This window comes from Argentina anserina, chromosome 7 (genome assembly GCF_933775445.1).
Source record: "Argentina anserina chromosome 7, drPotAnse1.1, whole genome shotgun sequence".
Classification (NCBI taxonomy): Eukaryota; Viridiplantae; Streptophyta; class Magnoliopsida; order Rosales; family Rosaceae; genus Argentina; species Argentina anserina.
This window is the reverse complement of record NC_065878.1, coordinates 19,987,083-20,005,853: the sequence shown is the minus strand read 5'-3', so window position 1 is coordinate 20,005,853 and position 18,771 is coordinate 19,987,083. Positions and strand designations below refer to the sequence as shown.

At 38.9% G+C, this 18,771-nt stretch overlaps 5 protein-coding genes across 6 annotated transcripts; 1 reads left to right on the top strand and 4 right to left on the bottom strand.

Annotated features, from left to right (window-relative positions):
- Positions 1–2,170: 2,170 nt before the first annotated feature.
- On the top strand, positions 2,171–3,940 carry LOC126801646 (peptidyl-prolyl cis-trans isomerase CYP20-1-like). 2 transcript variants are annotated; one of them, XM_050529066.1, is made up of 7 exons: positions 2,171–2,297; positions 2,408–2,476; positions 2,561–2,630; positions 2,776–2,823; positions 2,921–2,944; positions 3,085–3,454; positions 3,717–3,940. In XM_050529066.1, the coding sequence occupies exons 1-6, from the start codon at positions 2,223–2,225 to the stop codon at positions 3,285–3,287; spliced, it is 489 nt and encodes a 162-aa protein (XP_050385023.1). In that variant the 5' UTR covers positions 2,171–2,222; the 3' UTR covers positions 3,288–3,454; positions 3,717–3,940. The 2 variants fall into 2 exon arrangements, with proteins under 2 accessions (XP_050385023.1, XP_050385024.1); XM_050529067.1 differs by lacking the exon at positions 3,717–3,940 and having other exon boundaries at positions 2,921–2,952; positions 3,085–3,223.
- A 949-nt stretch (positions 3,941–4,889) lies between these two features.
- LOC126802992 (protein EARLY FLOWERING 4-like) lies at positions 4,890–5,559 on the bottom strand. The gene has a single exon (XM_050530717.1). It carries the CDS (start codon positions 5,541–5,543, stop codon positions 5,187–5,189), a length of 357 nt encoding a protein of 118 aa, XP_050386674.1. The 5' UTR covers positions 5,544–5,559; the 3' UTR covers positions 4,890–5,186.
- Positions 5,560–6,367: 808 nt separating this feature from the next.
- Positions 6,368–8,793, bottom strand: LOC126803091 (DNA replication complex GINS protein PSF3-like). Its single transcript, XM_050530843.1, has 7 exons — positions 8,787–8,793; positions 8,135–8,246; positions 7,976–8,044; positions 7,793–7,893; positions 7,399–7,491; positions 6,594–6,733; positions 6,368–6,504 (listed from the first exon to the last, which is right to left on the bottom strand). Exons 2-7 carry the CDS (start codon positions 8,177–8,179, stop codon positions 6,395–6,397), a joined length of 558 nt encoding a protein of 185 aa, XP_050386800.1. The 5' UTR covers positions 8,180–8,246; positions 8,787–8,793; the 3' UTR covers positions 6,368–6,394.
- A 311-nt stretch (positions 8,794–9,104) lies between these two features.
- LOC126802655 (GDSL esterase/lipase CPRD49) lies at positions 9,105–11,728 on the bottom strand. The gene is made up of 6 exons (XM_050530309.1): positions 11,565–11,728; positions 11,339–11,416; positions 10,687–10,827; positions 10,374–10,450; positions 10,143–10,280; positions 9,105–9,602 (listed from the first exon to the last, which is right to left on the bottom strand). Exons 1-6 carry the CDS (start codon positions 11,673–11,675, stop codon positions 9,383–9,385), a joined length of 765 nt encoding a protein of 254 aa, XP_050386266.1. The 5' UTR covers positions 11,676–11,728; the 3' UTR covers positions 9,105–9,382.
- Positions 11,729–12,998: 1,270 nt separating this feature from the next.
- LOC126802371 (putative ABC1 protein At2g40090) lies at positions 12,999–17,719 on the bottom strand. The gene is made up of 12 exons (XM_050529991.1): positions 17,532–17,719; positions 17,133–17,287; positions 16,873–16,998; positions 16,670–16,765; positions 16,422–16,522; positions 16,148–16,184; positions 15,635–15,853; positions 15,150–15,261; positions 14,626–14,717; positions 14,367–14,546; positions 13,967–14,080; positions 12,999–13,882 (listed from the first exon to the last, which is right to left on the bottom strand). The coding sequence occupies exons 1-12, from the start codon at positions 17,707–17,709 to the stop codon at positions 13,673–13,675; spliced, it is 1,620 nt and encodes a 539-aa protein (XP_050385948.1). The 5' UTR covers positions 17,710–17,719; the 3' UTR covers positions 12,999–13,672.
- Positions 17,720–18,771: the final 1,052 nt, after the last annotated feature.

Below are 18,771 nucleotides of genomic sequence, written 5' to 3'. Positions count from 1 at the left end.
GACCGAGGCCGAGATCGACCTTGTTGCCTCCCACCACGAGAGTTGTTATTTTGGTGCTGATATGGAGCGTTCCTTGATTGATTCTTTTGCTTAGGAGCTTTCCCATAGTTAGACTGTGGCGTATAAATTCTTTTAGTGCCAACAGGTCTATTGTTGTTGTTGAGGAGAATCTCAGAATGTCTCTCATTCTTAGCCAAGAGTGCCATTAAGTCGGCAAAAGACCGGATCTTTCCTTCCTCTACATGAGTGCGGTACGTATGAGCTTGAACCTCATAGTTGATTGGAAACGTGTCCAATGTCTTATTGAGAAGATCTAGGTCGGTCTTGATGACACCAACAGTGCCAAGATTGGATTGCAAGCATAGCATATCCTGATTGAAATCATCCACTCTCTTATAGTCCAATAGACGGATGTTATCCCATCTAACGGTCAATTCAGGAAGAAGCTTATCATGAACGTTGTTGTACCGCAAGCGTAGTTTGTCCCATAATTCTTTAGGATCTTTTACGTTCAAGTATTGCCTCTTGAGAGTTGCATGGATGTGACGTCTCATGAAGATGAGAGTCTGAGTCTTAGCCATGGGTGGGAAATCAGCATGAGGGTCGGCAAACATGCCTTCAATCCCTCGGCTCTCGAAAGCGAGTTCCATGTCGGAAACCCAGCGGTGGTATTCCTTTCCTTCTAGATCAAGAAGGCCAAATTCCGGTCGAGATGGCGATGACATCTACAAAACGAATACGGAATCGATTAGATTCAAGTATAATAGGAATTAGAAGGGGTGACGTATATGGTCACAAGAAAAATCTATGCAAGCGGCGATACTCATGATCGCACCCAAAACAGCGGTGCACTCAGGCGACCACACGAAAATCGATTAACTTCCCTTTCAAAACAATCGTGACTCCCCCAAGACCGTCACACAGAAAACATCGACCAAGAGGGGAAACCCATCCCTCTATAGTCTCATCGGCGTTATAAGAAAGGCCGGAATTAAGACAAGAAGAAGGCTAATAGTGCCCGATATAATATATCTATACGTTCAAAAGCGGGAACGTTTATGAAAAATTTACCTTTGAAGGTTTGTAGTATACGGGAGTAGCTTCTCTTGAGCGAAGTCATTGTTTGTGAATTTCACGTCTCTTGTGTGAATATGCGGGAGGAGCAATTTTGAAGGCTTTGATGTGGGGACTTGCGGGGCAAAAAGATGTTTTTGCGGAGCGAATGCGGAGGAGACCCTGCGGTGCTGCGGGGCTGCGTGCAGGGCTTGCAGGCAGGGGCTGCAGGGGGGGGTTGTGGCAGGGGTTGCGGCAGGGGCTGCAGGGGGGGCTGCGGGGAGGGGGTGCGGCGGCAGCGATGCGGCGGCGAGCAGGAGGTGCGCCGGCGAGGAGATGCCGGAGCTGGGAATCGACGGCGGCCGGCGGAGGAGAGAGAGAGAGAGAGAATAGGGCTCTAAAAGTTCAGGGTTTTAGGGCAAAGTGCGTGATAACGTGATGCAGGATGAAATAATTGTGTATTATTGAATGATATGGTGGCCTATATATAGGCATTTACAAAACCACAATCCCGTAGGATTCAGAGTCCTAATCTATTACGGAGATGTTAATCTATCTCCTAACAGGAAACCTATTAGGCTAAGACACACATAAGGGTAGAATAGTAATTCTCCCGGAACAGATTGAAGATTTTAAATGTAAAATTACAAAATATTGAAACCGTTAAGATATGACTCATATGATGTTCTTGTTCCTACTAAATTCAGGCAAGTTCGTGCTTTAACTCGACAGAGTCAGGAACCACCTACTACTAAATTTCGGTATTAGGCTTTGGTCGAGCAATTTATGTGACCAAATAAGTAGTGATCATTGGCCTAGCTAGCTAATTCTTGTTTTCGATACTATTGACTACGAACTCATAAATAGCATTACCATGGCTTAACTGCTTAAGTGAAATGAATCACACATTATCCTCACAAATGTTTCGTCAACTTTGTACCAAATCATTTATCAAGAATCTGTATTCTCGTTAGAAAATAGCATATTGGAGTAGAGGAAGACAGAGACAAGAGAAGGCATATGAAGAAAATTAGAAAAATATGAAGAACCAAACAAAAGAAGAAGGTCATAGTCTTGGACTATTGGTACAATATATATATTTTTTGGGGTCATTCTCAAGTCTTTCCAATTTTGTCTGCGGAAGACTGGAAGTCGAAAGCAGGAGAGAGATGCCCAGAAGGTTGGTTTCTGCCGCAGCTCTTTTGTGGGGTTTGCTTCTCTTGGCGACATTAGTTATCATTCTGGTACCTCTCCATCTCTTAGCTTAGCTCCTTCTGATTCTCATTTCAAAGAACTTAGATTTACTCTGTGTTTTAATAATAATTTGTCTAAATTTCAATAAATTTCATATCAGAATCGCTTTAGCAATGATAAAGTCCTATCAGAACCAAACACCCTCAAAAGCAAAAGTGAGATTGTTGAGGTGAGAATAGACTCTTGCTTTAAAGCACCCTATTTTTTTGTGGAAGCAAACATAGCTCATGGTTTGTGTTTCTGGGTTTGGCAGGACAGTGATGATTTGGAACAAGTGACCCACCAAGTTTTCTTCGACATTCAAATCGGTGGAAAACCCGTTGGTATGAATTCTTTAACATATCAGCCAAGTTTTTCGGTGTAGATGCTAATTTGGTCCAGCTTTAGAAAAAAATGTTGAGTCATGGATGTCTGTCTTGTTAAATTGGTGTTGTTTTCTTGATTTCTTCTCATTGTATTGTCTTTCAGGTCGCATAGTGATGGGTCTCTTTGGAAAAACAGTTCCAAAAACCATTGGTAGGTATCTGGGAATCTATATAGTGACACAGTGTAATGTACTAATATTGTCTCTACATGGATAAGAGTTAACCAGAGATTTTTGTTTCAAATGCAGAGAACTTTCGAGCACTTTGCACTGGTAGCCAAGTAACTTTAGCTCCCTTCCCTTACTGTGATCCTATGATATTTTGCTGCTTTTATTCTGTGTTTTCTATGATCAAATGGAAGTGATCGCTTTTGTGTTGTTGTTTTTGAGTTTAACAAGCGCTCGGGTTGCAGGGGAAAAGGGAATTGGGAAGAGTATGAAGCCTCTGCACTACAAAGGGAGTACATTTCATAGGATTATTCCCAGTTTCATGATTCAGGGAGGTGATTTCACTCTTGGGGATGGAAGAGGAGGAGAATCGATATATGGGGAAAAGTTTGCAGATGAAAACTTCAAAGTGAAGCACACTGGTCCTGGCAAGCTAATCTCTTTCTAGTTTCCGAGTTGTTAATCTTGCAGAAGTTCATTTCAAAATGTGGAAACTGCAAATATGTATACACCAATGGCAAATTCTTTGTGACAAACAGGTTATCTATCAATGGCAAATTCTGGCCAAGACACCAATGGATCACAGTTCTTCATCACAACTGTCACAACTAGCTGGTATATTTTCTTCTTTCCAACTAGCCGGGATATCTTTATAATTAAATCTTGCAAATATGGTGTTCTCAAACTGGCAACTTGGTCAATTCAGTAGTAAGCAAGGCTACTACTTTGAGTTTGGACATGAAAATGTCTGAGGGTTTAATGAGATCCTGTTAACAGTTTGCTCTTTTCAGTAGGTTACATTCTTGCATTTGGTGATCCACATTTAGCTCCTTTCGGTAACTTATATTCTTGCATTTGGTGATCCTCTTCTTCACAGGTTGGATGGTCACCATGTTGTATTTGGCAAGGTGCTTTCTGGAATGGATGTTGTGTACAAGGTTGAACAAGTAGGTGGACTGGACGGGGTACCTAAGAGCGAGGTCATTATCAAAGATAGTGGTGCACTTCCGATGTGACCACCCTACCTTAAGTCAGTGATGAAAATGTTAAGATGGCAATGTCAGTGAACTTCCGATGTGAACATGCTACTGTTGTTACAAATGATAAGCACCTATCGTCTTGTTGAGATATTGATTCATTGATTCATACTATCTGCTTATGTTGGGCGTTATTGGCTTAATATTTAGAAAGAAATCTGGTTTAATTACTCGCCCAACAGATTGAGTTGCGCACAAGTCAAAACTTATAGTCCATGAAGATAGCATTTGAATCACTCAATCACGGTATTGTTCATAACGCTTGTAAATTCATTGGCAAAACAATCCAAGAAAAGAAGCACAAGTAATAAGCTTGGAGCCTTGGACGAATAGTGGACCGTTCTTAACAGCTAATTTGTCATTGAACCACAACAAAGCCTGAAATGAGACTAGCAGGATCTAGTAGCCCCAAAATCGAATACGACAGGTAATGAAAAGTAAGGAATCTTGTAGCCAGAAACCAGAATTACCAATCTGCTCACACTTTGAAGTGTTCTGATCATAGTGATTAAATCACAAGTTTCCTGAAACAGAGACACTACAGAGAGTTCAGGAACTAAGAGGTCTAAACTTCTGATGCTCATATCATATCTGGTAAAAGATATGATAATCTCGAATTCTTAAATGGCAACAAAAAGAGTTTCTTCCTTACTATACCTGCAATCAGTGTTTGGTAAGAACATCATCGCAGGTTGATAAAAAACTGATATAGTGATCTTCTACAATACAAGGCAGAGAGCAGATCCCAAATACAATATAACCAAAAAGTATCAGAAATTGCAATTGCGATGATAGTGAATTCCCCTCATAAGAATAGGCGAGAGAAGTTGCCCTCTACTGTCTGCAGCACCGCCAGCACATATTTTTTGTCACCACCCGAACTCAGAGCCTAACTAATAACAAGCTAATTATCTGAAGTTCTGAGCATTCCATGTTAACCTGCTGAGAAGATTTTGCTTACCTTGCAACAAACAAAGCATTGAGCGAAAATATGTACAATCTCTTGGCCATTTGAGCATAACTCGAGCTAAAGAAACGTGCATTGGCATCAAATAAAGTACATGAGCTACAAATATCAAACCATAACTGCCAGAAATGTTCGAAATCAAAGCTCAAAGTAAAAAGCACAAACAATTCCATAAGCCAACACGAATATCCCCCACCAATTCAGCACATGGAAAACAAATCATAGCATCACCCAGTTCATCGACTTATTCACACACACAAGTGACACAAGTCAATCCATCATTCAGAAACTCTAGAATGAAAGGCATTTGATGGGGGCAGATTAGTAATTATACTTCAAAAAACTACTGGCGGCTCTTGTCGTCGTCCTTGTTGCTGTGAAAGACGGTGGAGAAATCAGACGACAGGTCGGAGTAGAGGGAGACGACCTTGGAGATGTTGCCGTTGATCTCCTGGATGAGGGCGACGTTCTTGACCATGTTGGCGGGAAGGCGGGACTGGTGGTTGTCGTTGACTTGCTGGATGAGGGCGCGGTTGCGGTCGAGGACGGCCTGGACCTGGCGGAAGCTGCGGTTGAAATTGTCGGCCCAGAGCTCGCCGCCGGGTTGGGGATCTAGTGAAACGGTGCGTTTAAGGGAGGGTTGGTCGTCCATGCTGATGCTGGAAGAGTCGAGCCCGGAGGAGGAGTCGCGGGTGGTCATGTGAGCTGCTGCATGGAAATTAAGTCGGTTTCTTTTGTCTGTTTTAGACAATAAATACAACTTAAAGGAAAAAAATTTAATAATAGGTATTACGTACTGAAATCAACAACGTCATCCTCCCGTCCGATTTGGCCTCGTAGAAAAAGTTGAGAAGCGTCGGCTGGATTTGGACCTGGATGATTCTCGCACGAAGATTTTATCAGCTCGGCCACTTTTGATCGTTGATTCATTCTATCATATTCATTATGTACGTCAGGAGGCTAATGTCGTGGCTAATCATTTAACGGATTTCGCTCATAATCTTTACTAGCCAAACATTGTTCTCCGTATTCAATGTTCCTTGCATTCTGCTTGGATGAACTATACATGAGTTTTGCTTTGTTTTGTAGAATTGTAGTTTTGCTTCTTTTCTTCTTCTTTTTTTGTGTCAAAAAACAAAATTATGATTAAAAATTTGAGCTATTATCGTGAACGTGTGAGACATGCATTGTAGCATCAGGTTGATGAGCGTAGCTATAAGCTACTAGGGCACTTCCAGTTTGTACTGTAATATTTGTTGACGTAGATTACTATTTATTCCTTTCGGTGAGCTAAATACCTCGTCGATAAATTGCTCTTCACAATGTTATGTTGGGACGAGAGGGGTTACATTCTTTGGAACTTTGGATCTGCAAGAGTGCAAGTACAGAGTTTAACTTAACGAATGAAGTACTGCTCTCAAGCTTATGAAGTTATGTTACATAATAGTGATAATACAGACTTACTATGATTATACACGCGCCAAAAGTGTGTATCAAATTGCTACAATGTTTCAGACAAGGTGAAGCAGAGTAAATATTTCAATATTTCAACTAGTCAGTTGATTTCCTCTTCCTCCCAAGTACGTTAGCTCTCTGTAATCTAGGGCCACCCATCCGCCACTTCTTAAAGGCTGCCATGGAGGATTGAGCCGCTTCATATACTGCAATTATATCCATAACAATTGTCAGCATTCATATAAGAGGTTGAGAAACAATTTTAGAAGATGTGATCAAAACAGTGATAACTCACAGTTGATTTCTTCTTTTGTTAGGAGCGTCAAGAGTTTTGAAGCTGCTGTATATGCTGCAGAATGTGCCTTGGCCAGGACTTCCTGGTACCTGTTCCTAAATGCAGATAATAGGAATGACCCCATATCTCTGTCCCCAACCCTATCCATGATTGAAGAAGAACAAATAATATTTCAGGCTACGAAAACATGGACAGCATATAGTACATAAACTAGGAGGTCAAACAAAATTAGATGCGACAGCACAGCTTAATCATATGCCCAACTTATCACCAAAACAACATAAATAAGGAAATCATCAGGATGCATTGCTTTGATTTTGACATAATATTCAGTTACTCACCATTAAAGTGAATTTGAGTAGCCTATTTCCAACATCCGTTAAAAACATATATTTACCAGTATAACATATAAATTCGAGCTAATTGCATAAATAGAGTGAAAGGGGGCAGGTGATGGAGCAATAAGAGATAGATATCTTTTCCTCAGTATAATGCGAGGAATGTTTTTATTTTATTTTTGCTGATTAGCATAGGAAATAACTTTCCTTTCCCTGACAATTTTGAATAGCATCAATATAAGTACCTAGGAAATTGAGTTTCCTTAGAATAATCTTCACATCCACATTGACAAAGAACCAAACTCACAGTAACAAATAAGTTAATCCATAATTGATTTCTAGGCATGTACACTATCACCCCTCTATCATCAAAGAACATACATATACCCATTGTAACATCACCTAAAGGAATACCCCCAGAAGAAGAAAGTACTGCGAAAATTATGCACACTGAAAGAGAGACTCACAGTGGTGCTATCTTGCATCCAAATTCATAGAAGTATAAACATCGAGATCTCAAGTTCACAGCTTTACCGTCAGCCCCCAGTTCTAGCCTTGTTCTGATAAAGAATAAACCACTGGTGTTAACTGTATAATCCAATTACTATGTACTTAGTCAGACAAGCCATTCTTCATAGTCACACTAAATTTCTAACAATTTTTCAGGTCTACCAATTTATACCATTCCATTATGTAACAACAGAAACATAAACTATCAGACTTGGAATTTCTAGAAATCACATTTCAGAACCTAATAGTATTTTAATGACTGTAAACCAGATAATGGCTAAAAGGGGAAAGAAGCTCAACCCTACAACTTGGCAACTTAAAATGTTAAAATTGAAGTATAAGGATCATTACTGTTGACTGAAACACGCAGGAAGCTTCATCGTTACTACTTGTCGGACGTGTAATTCGTAAGCAAGCCAAAACGGCAGCTTGACTTTTGAACCTGGTTCAACCTGAAAACACACACCCAAGAAGATATAAGAAATGACCATTTCCCCAAGTACCACCTATTCCAAATCAACTGCGGTCACTCACACCATAGGCATCAGCACTAGGATCAATCCCAACCCCATTTGCCCCTTTCTGGAAAACGGCCGACACAAGCTGCGATTGAAACAACAAAGACATTCAGAACACATGTAAACAAAGCAGATGAAATTCACTAATCCGCAGTACAACGAGACGAGAACTAACCTCTTCCTCGGCAAGAATATCGTCAATGTCATAGTAATTTCCCATTATACCAACAAAAAGTTCCACTTGCAGGGTCCTCAAAATCTTCCTTGCATCTCTCCAAGACAAATTCCTGAAGCAACGAACCGGCTAATATATCACACAAAGCACCAAAACCCAAAACGTGGTACAGTTAATATATTACAACTTTCACACTCATTCAACAATCAATACTCTAAACCAATCCGACTTTCTTCGAAATTCTCATATCTCAGTGACACATTAAGGCAGCATTATGACTTTACGGGCTCATATTCAATTACCACCAATTGAATATGTATGAACTAACGCCAATAACCCAGAATGATGAACACCAATATCAATAAGTTGTGAATTCCACGAAGCATTTCCAGATTCAAATTGGGAGCGAAACCCCCCAGAAGCATGCAAAAATCGAGCTGAATACTTAAGTCTCTCAGGGAAAAGAGCTTGAGCCCAGAAAAACCCAACCGGTAAAACATACACATCCCGACTTAAAAACAAGAACCGCAATCGAACAAACCCCAATTGATTCTCGGAAACCCAAAGCCAGATCGGAAATGGGAGAATACAAATATGAAACTGAAATTGATGAGGGTAAAATTCAACACATTGAATCGAAGCTGAGACTTACCTGAATAGTCGCTCGAAATCTGAGAGAGATAGATAGATAGAAATAGAAAGGGAGGGAAGAAATAGGGATCTCAAATTTTTGAGGTTAAAAAAAGGGAGGGAAACTCCAAATTATAGGGCGTTCTCACTTTAAACTATTTTGCTTTTGCTTTGCTTCGCTTCAATTTGGGCCTAACACCGAACCCGATTTATTAAAGCTCGGGTCGGGTACAAGTAGCCTTCTACCTTTGTTAATTCCAACGTTGTTGGCTTCACATTTCTGAGAGTAGTAATTAGGAACAATGAATTACTACGAGAATCTAGAGGCAAACAAGCGAGAATGATTGTCAATATGGGAAAGGAACAGTAGTCTGTTACAAATCAAGTCTTTTACCAAGCTATGCCTAGAATATAACTCTACTAGAACCAAATTGCAGACGCATTAAATATAATGAGACTAATGTTGAGCTACATTATGAGCAGCACCGTGATCAAACTTGTGTTCCGTGCAATACTGCATGAGTTTAGAGTTCAATATGCAACTACACAGCCCCTAAGAGGTGCTCTCTATTTTAAGGAGTTTCACTGGAACTCTCTTTAGCTGATATTTCTATTTTTTTAGAGAGAGTTCCAGTGAAGGTCTCTATAAAACGTCCATTCTGAGGGATTTAACGTCGTCAATCCATCGGCCGCAACGAGATCATATGGTGAATCCTCTGCAAATTCTGTTGGCATGGATTTCCAGTGTAAACTTGGATTCCAATCAGCTTCTCTCAGTACTTTTAGTATCTCCTCCGCCACTATTTTGCTCCCTTCAGCTGATAAATGAATCCCATCTCTGAAAATCAAAATAAAAAACTCCAAGTTAGATGTACAGGGATCACAATATTTCTAACCACATGAAAACAGTTTATTGAGATTTATTTCACCTGCCAAATCATACAATCCAGTGGATATCAGTGCATGTCAAAGAGTGACCATTAGTCTTTTTAAGCAATATGGGATAGAAAATAAAAACCTTCTATTTGGAGAAAGCAGACATTTAGTATTCATGTTTTCAATAGACAGTGTATGAGCTATAAACTAAAAACCACTTCATAGAGGAATAAAGAGTGGTTATATTATTTAAAAAAAGGTTCTTAGAGAGGCATACATGTAAGCCAACATCTGAAGATATAACAGCAAACCAACTGTAAAAAAGTGGCTGCATACCAATAAGTAATCAACCTAATAGGGAATAAAGTGGATTTTGCCGAGTTTGAGGGAACTGAGACCTTATGTCAGACAGTGGATGGTACAAGAATATATCAGCATGACAATGCAAATGTCAAAGGCAGAATGGAAAAGGTGAGAGAGCAACGTAGTCAGGCTAACTTACGTAAAACAGTTCTCTCCTTTCTGTATTGCTGTAAATAGATCAACCACCTTGATATCCATTTCCTGGCATAGCTTTATACAAGCTTCTGAATAATGTTGGCATAGCTCATTCGTTCTTACTAACTCGCTGAGATACGGACTGTTTTTGTTTGTGCAAGAGCAAACACATGCTTTAGGATATCAGATATACGAGAAAAGGTAAAATACCAGTACAAGAGTTGCATCTGAGCACCTTTTATTTGCACGAATCGTAGCCTCATTCACAGGAGGTGAACTAAGAATAATGATGCGTGTTGACTCAGAAAGGCTCTGTTTACAAATACATTGTGTTACAAACTTACAATGCTGAACCATTGTCAGTTATATCTCTGATAATATTTCATAAAGGGTTCTGAATTGAAACATGTTGCAGACATATGCACTTATGCAGAAGTCAATAGATGGTCTAATCCTACATGTACGTTCAGACCTATCTGCGCTCGCTCCACTAAACTGTATAACTAATCAACTGAAAAGCTGAAATATTTTACGAGTGAATAATGTACCTGGAGATGAGTTGCAATCTTCCTCATGTTCTCGACATACTCAGGCAGTGGTACATGAGGTCCTAGCCCAGATGGATGAGGCCCCATAGAATCATTACCGCCAAAATAGACTATCACCAAAGAAGGTTGAACAGCTGCATCCTATATATACATCACTGAGATCAGACAATCTCCATGTAGGTTTTTTTTTTTTCTGTGACAAATGTATCTTACAGGCTTTTAGTAGTACGATACTTTGATGTTTGTGGCAACTGTGGGCTTTGGCAAGATGGGAAAGTGGTTTTAGCCTTTTAGCAATCAATTATAACACACCAGATGGATACAAATTATAAAACTAATAAGGAGCACAAACAAAGAACAAGGTCTCATAAAATGTGTTCAGTCTTCATGTCATCCTATGCTTAAAAGCAACTTCAGCAGACAACCAGAGTACCAGACATGCACAAACTCTGTTATTGGTGTATTAAAATTTCGACAAAATTCTCCAAAACCCATATCATGTTCCTCTCAAGATGGGAAATTGACCAATAATAGTTTTATACTCCCGTGTAAAAGGGTGTTCTCCTCACAAGTTGCCTCCAAATATCATTAATATATGAATTAACATAAGCTTTGAAACACGGCAGTCTGAATTCACCGGAAAAAAAATTACCTTGGGAAAAACTTGATCAAGCACCTCTACAGCACGCCGTGAATTCCATCCGAAGTAACCACGCAGCAATACGTCTGCCTGCAACAACATCACAAACCCAACAAAGGTTTCAAAGATTAGAGCAAAACCCAAAATGAGAGTGAAAATTCCAGGACAGTCTTAAATGGTTCCCACATTCATATACAAAGGAAGAAAGAACAATGAGATTGGGCCTCAAGATTGTTACTTTGCGGGCGTAGAGGTCGGAGAGAATGGCGCCCCAACCGCCGTGGATGAAGCTGAGCTGGACTATGGAGGATCCGAATAGAACAAACTGAGGCCTCGCCGGTCCCACCATTTTTCTCAGACTCTCTCTCTCTCTCTCTCTCTCTGAGCGAATAAGAAAGTGGGAAATGGGTGAAGAAGAAGACTCGCCGATGACTGGTGCTCTTTGTAGTAATGTAAGATATAGGCAGGCACCTAACTCTTTGTTTCGATTCTTACTTTTAGTGTTTGTTTTACTCTTGTTTTTATCGGTGTAACACTATCAATCTGCCATGCGACTCATGCGAGACCATTCAGTTTTCTGATGACACGGGTGAAATTTAGTGATTTACAAGGAAAGCCTAGGCCCGGTTTATATAGAGAGAGGGTAATTAGTAAATACACAGACGCACAAATACACGACTCCTTGTGAATACAGATGTACAAGCGGTCTCATCATATAAATGACTAAGATTATACGTCTATTTGCATGTAGTAAGAATTTCTAACATGACTTAAACCTTCAAGCCTACAATTATGGTGTGTCAACTCTACTAGGGATAGATTCATCTCTAGATATTTAGTTACTATGCTACAAAGTTTCATTCTTTGAAACATACGACATTCTAGGTTATGAGAATATTTTTACTGTATGTATGCACATACCATAACAAAGATTATTAAGTTTTCTCCATTGATTTGAGAACCCCACATGTTGGAGTTTGAAAATCGAGGCTACTGCGGTCGTCTGATGGCAAGAGAAACATAATAATCTTTAAACAGCTCAAAACCCCTCACAATTTACAACCACAATAAGAGTACACATTGGCAGTTTTTTTCTCGAATGATTGTGGTTAATTTTTTTTTTTGAGAAGGCAATGATTGGAGTTAATTGGAACCATACTCAACCTAAAACCCACAGAAAACCTCAGGCATGAACTATATAGCAAAAGAAAAAAGAACGACTTGTAGACCCTTTCTTCAATTATTAGTTGGCATTTACTCTACAAGGAAAACCGTCATGAAAATAAAGCCTACAGTCAGACTGTCAGAGGATCTGATAGGGAAGATGAAGCAGGTGAATGATAGGCCACCCAACCATGCATACACATTAATGTACCTTATATTGGTTCAACGAGTACCAACTACCAGCCAAGGCTGTGACCATGAAATAAATTGTGAATCATATGGTGATCCACATTCTCATCACTTGAGTCACTTCGATCGCAAACAGGTTCAAAATTAGTCAAGCAGTACCTGACGCCATCAGGGTCTCTGCGTCATTAGCTACTTACCCTTTATATTTTCCCTGCAGACATGTTCCATGAGAGAAGCAGATATGCAGCTGTTATATTAGGAAAGTTCAGAAAGAGATGAACCAATGTACAAGAACAGAGCTATAGTCCAGAGCAAACGAAAGCCTTTCCAGCATAGTAAAAAGTAGCAAACTAGCACTAGACAATAGACAATATTGATTGGGAAAGGATAGAAAGGGACAGTAAAAGCCTGCTGGAATTAATAAACAAACTAACAGAAAGTGCGGCATTTATTCTATTTATTTTCATACTCATAAGATCCTGAACAACAAAGGACAGCCAGTGTGCTTGAACAGATAAACCAACCATTGTAATTATTCCATCCAATGCTTTGTTTAGATAAACATGCAATATGCAGCTTGTATGGTAATTCAATAGGATCATTTTTCCACATAAGAATACAATAGTCAAGTTATCACTAAAAGAATCAGTTTCAAAAGTTAATAGGATTCTATGCTTATAAGCATATAAATGAATTCCTGGACAAATAGCCAGTCCATTTTGGTGAGTTTCTGCAACATTGATCAAGTCCCAGAGGATTTTGTCAAGTTTTATATGCACACAAGAATGGTAATGGAATGCAGTTTATGCATTCCTTCATCACGTCAAAAAATCACCTGTCAATCCATACTCAAGAGACCCTTCATGTAGATGGAGATGCTTGGATTATGGAGACAAAAAATGTGTAACCCATTTTTGGGTGAGAACAGAAATGATTTTAGTATCACCAATCCCGAGTTTGTGAGCCATATCTATATATTGAATATCCGCATCATTATTTCAGTGCCAACTGCCAAGACAATCTCCTGAGTCGCAAAAACCACAAGGCTACTCGCATTATAAAGAGGCGAGCTTCTAACCGCATTTCATCTAAGCAGGCGCTCAACCAAGAGAAAATGGACCTCTTTTGTAGTTTTGCCTCAATGATGGCTTCAGAAGAAATCCTTCCAACAATCATGAATGTCTCGAGAGAAGGTTCCTGCAACTGTTTGAAGAAAATTTCAATAAACTGGTTCAAAATTTAGTCATAACTCCTAATATAGACAGATAGGTGAGAGCAATATCATACCAAAGCGTTGCTCACTGATCGTAAACAATCATTAGTTTTCAGCATTAAGAGAATTACACGTGGCAGCCTCCTTAGAAGCTCTGTAATTTGGGGGAAGTACTGAGAGGCATACATCTGCCAAATAAGATACCAAAGTAGTTTAAGCAAGCTATCTAGATCAACCACAAAGTGTTGTTGTATGTTTAAGCTATCCACCTCAAACAGATAGCATAAAAAAAGATTTGAAATTGCAAGGATTGTAACCCTCCTCCATAAGTTGATTCCAGTCCTTGAAAACATTCTGAATATCTAGATTTGTACTATGAGTTAGTACATATTGGGTAATGATATAGCAGCATATGACACAAGTCTGAAACGATAACCACTATGAAATGCACTTTTACCCAATACAAGAGCTCACCTGAAGTTCAGACCGGTCACTGTCATTTCCTTGTATAACCAAGTGATCAACGGATGTGTCAATGACCCTATTCCAAGGCCTCATAGTAAGAATTCCTGCAAACAAAGCATACAGATCCTCTCCGGCACCTAATTTCGCACTATATTTCTTTATTGCATTAGCATCAGAAAATATTAATCCCTGCAATAAATTAGAGAAGACAGCAAAGTAAGTGCCTATAAAATCAAAGAAAGTCACTCCAAGAAAAGCAAAGATGTACCTTCCAAAGTTCAGCATAGTTTGTTCTGGTCTCATCGTCAAGTTCTTTATAAAGACCATGGTCTAGAAGTACCAACTGTGGTTTTCTCTTGCCTGTACATGAGAAGTGGAGGGAAACATATGAGATACCCATGGTGTAGGCAATATTACACTTTCCTAGAAGATATTTCAACAACAGAAATACAACAGTGGTAATACTTTTCCAGTCCACAGCAATATCTGATCATGCAAAATTTCGGGAAATAAATTTATTATGGTTTAAACATTAATTAGTTCTAAACACTCTTCCTGATTTATAGCATATATCATAAATGCTACCAAATTCCATACGAAGTACCAAATAAATTGTCAGCAGATTATAGTCGTGCTCATGATCTAGAAACTATTGCATATCAAAATATCAGAATGCATGAAAACATCTTCTCAAAGGAGTGGGTAGCATCTAACCAATCAGAAATACAAAGCCATGGTTACTAATTAAAATATAAATGATAAATTACTCTTGACAGTGTTTAAAAGCCTTACCTAGAATACTCCTTCTGCTAGATGGTAGAGGACGAACTATCAAATTGGCAGCATGTGGATCACAATGCACAAACCCATGTTTGAACATCATATCAGCAAAGGTTTCACTGACCTGCAGAAAGAACATGGAATCATACTTGTCAGAAGCTATAAAGGCTAAGATTTTATTCTCAAAAGGTAATTGAAGAATCAGATAATGTATCATCTTTACGGTCCTTGGTATCATATCCTTAGATCTACAATCAAAACAATGAATATAATGCACACGACTTGGAAGAACCAACGGTGGGTAGTCAAAGTTGGGCTTTCAATGTCTCCACCACTTAATTAATAGCACAGTCAGTTCTTTATGCGCATAGTTTCTGATCTTGATCTTAAAATGGGAAGTATGTAACTCTAGATGGACCAATCAATTTCTCAGAAACAAGGTCGCCTTAACAGCCAACACCTATTGTCAAAATATGAGAGGAAGATCTTGAACTTACCAGTCTCGCAACTTCATCAGGTCGGATCCCGAGTTTCTTTAGCGTCTTGACATCATTTACATGTGCTCCATCAATAAATTCCATGGTCAACAACTTTGAGGTGCTTAGATTCCAATACACCTTTGGTGCATATACATAAGCTGCAATTCGAGGAGAAAGCTTCAGAAAATTATGCAGGCATTTCTCACTGTTCTTGGCTTCGTTTAAGAAATCTAGTTCCTGATTGCCACAATGACACAGTCAATTGACAATACTGCTATTAAAATTCCCAGGTAAACACATCTATCATGAGACAATGTTCAAATACAACATTAAGACAACATTTAAGATCCTCAGAAACAATTTTATTGAAATTTATTGAATATGAAAGATTTTCTAAAAGACATGTCACAATTTCCCATCATCAAAGAAAATACAAATGGTTAAACACATGAAAAAGAGTGGCAGATATGCCAATTAGATTTCTACCAATTAATGAAGAAGTCAATCAGTTTACGATAGTTAGTAACTTGCCTTGGGTAAACTTTCACGCATCTCCACAATCAACCACCTGTAAATGAAAGCAAGAATGAGAACCAGCAACCACTACCAGTGAAGTTTCATATCTGAAATAGATGCCTCACAATAAAAAAGATGAAACTGCCTCATAAGGTTTACACTTTTTACATGCATGTAAGAAACAACTATGGAATTTAGCATTATGAAACTGGTGTCCCACCAGACCTTGTTATTATTAATCAGAAATCAAGTGAGATGATAAACCGGCAGTTTACTTTAGTCTACATACCTGTAATCAAAAGAAGGGAATACCCGGTGCAACGTGTTCACAATTACATCCACAGTAGCACAGTCTGCAGCTGCAGTGTCTGTCATGTGAGTGTGCTGAACCTGAATGGTGAAATATAAGAAAAGAAATAAACTATTAATATTTTGCAAGAAGCATCCGTGTTTTGAAGTTTCTATACATCTAATATACTACTCAATTGCACTTAGCATAAAAAAACTACTACTCAAGTTGACATTGAGATACTGAACCTTCACAGCAACTTTTTTGCCATCATGTGTGCGAGCGACATGGACTTGTGCGAGAGAAGCACTTGCTATTGGAACAGGATCAAATTCAGAAAATATCTGCATCAAAAAAAAAACTTAGCTCAGTACACCAGAGTTCCATATATTCAATATATACTAACACTCGCCAAAAAAATAAATTCTAGTAAAAATAATCAATCACATACTTTCTCCGGCTTATCTCCAAGCTCTTTCTCGATGACCTCACACACTTGCTCATATGAAGATACCGGACATTTATTCAACATCGACTCTCTCATTGTATGTACATACTCCTCCGGCACCAAATATTCCTATATAGAATCAAACAAACATTAAAAAAAACAAATCACCCAATACTTCTTTAGTCGAAAACTTAAACGGCTCTACAAAGATCACACGAAACTTAAACTAACCCATCTCTATACACAGAAACCGAAAGCATTACCAGTTGTCCGATATGTTGACCGAGCTTGATATATATTCCTCCATTTTTGAAACACAGCTCCTGTAATTTACGCGCAGACCTGAGGTGAACTTCATGCTTAGCCTTCAATCTCTCACTGCTTCCTTCAGCCAATCCCCACAGTGAATACTCATAATCTAAATCACAACGCAATGTCGAAAACTCTGTTACAATCTAACACCACAGCTACTAGCAATGCAATCATATCAAACTAATAAGTACTATTAACTCTATAACAACACCTAATCACATTTATATAATCAAAATTTCACTGCAATTTTTACTTTACAGTTTGCACCAAAACGGCGACGTATTTGTGGAATTGAAGAGCTGATATTGACGAGGTTAAAGAAAGCGGAGAGAGAGGTTTAGAGGTAGTACCGAAGGCGATGGCGGCGGCTGTGACGGAGTCGCGGAAGAGGCGGGCGGGGACGGTGGAGTAGAGCTTCATAGTCATGGAGGGGTCTTCGGAGGTGGTGATTGTCGCCGCGGCAGCGCCGCCGAAGAGGGCGGTTGCGGACAAAGCAAGCTTTGCGCGCCATAAGGATCGCGTGGCCATTTCGTTGGGAACGTCGCTAAATGACGAGAGGATGGAGCCAAATGCATTGCTTATATGACTAATCGCCTTCTTTGTTTTTCTCGAACATTTTTTAGTTTTGGGCTTTTGAAATGACTGTTATCGGGCTTGAGGTGGGCTGGGATCTTTACAAATTACAAATAGTTTTCTTTAGAACGTTCAGAAGTTTATCCAAAAACTCATAAAATTGAAGATTTAGAGGTATAGTCTCATTTACTCAACGAGTGGAAGGGTGTGAGTTCGATTCTTAAAAGACTCGTATGTAAGTGTGTAGGGTATGCGGTGTTTAGGGCACATCAGATTGAGTATATAGTTATCAGTCCTCGAGTCTTGACTAACACATTACGCGAATTAGAAGTTCACTAATATGTAGGGTGGGCATAAACCAAATTAAACACAAAAAATGAACCAAATTGAACCGAAAATATGGTCCAAATAACTGAACCGAAGAGATATAGTTTAGAAAATAAAGAAAATTGAACCGAAACAAGTTTAAACGGTTTGAAAATGGTTTACGTCATCAAACCAAACGATTTAAAACTGAATCGACCGAATTTAATTTAATGATTTAAACAATAATAAATAATGAGTATTAGTACAAAAAATAACATAGAATGTTGTTTAGTGCAGTTAGTAGAACGCATGGTTTTTATATTCTAGGTCAGGAGTTTGAATTCCAACATTGACATTTTGATGTTTTATTAAATATATCTATCAAATGAGGATAAATATAATCTTTACAATGCGTGTGATGTGGTGATTTGTTGCATCATCTTTGGGTATGAGTTCGAGTCTCACATCTTAAAAAATAAAATAAAAATACATATGAGGTGTGAACTGAAATCGAACCGAATTTCGGTTATACCGATTATTTCAGTTCAGACTAATTCATTTTGGTGAATGGTTTGAATGTCTAGAAAACCGAACCGAACTAAAATATGCCCAACCCTACTAATATGTCGTTGAAGTTTGTCTTCTTCCCTATCACATATAATTGCTCCACGATTACTAAAAGGCTGACTAATATGTTGTGTGAGTTAGAAA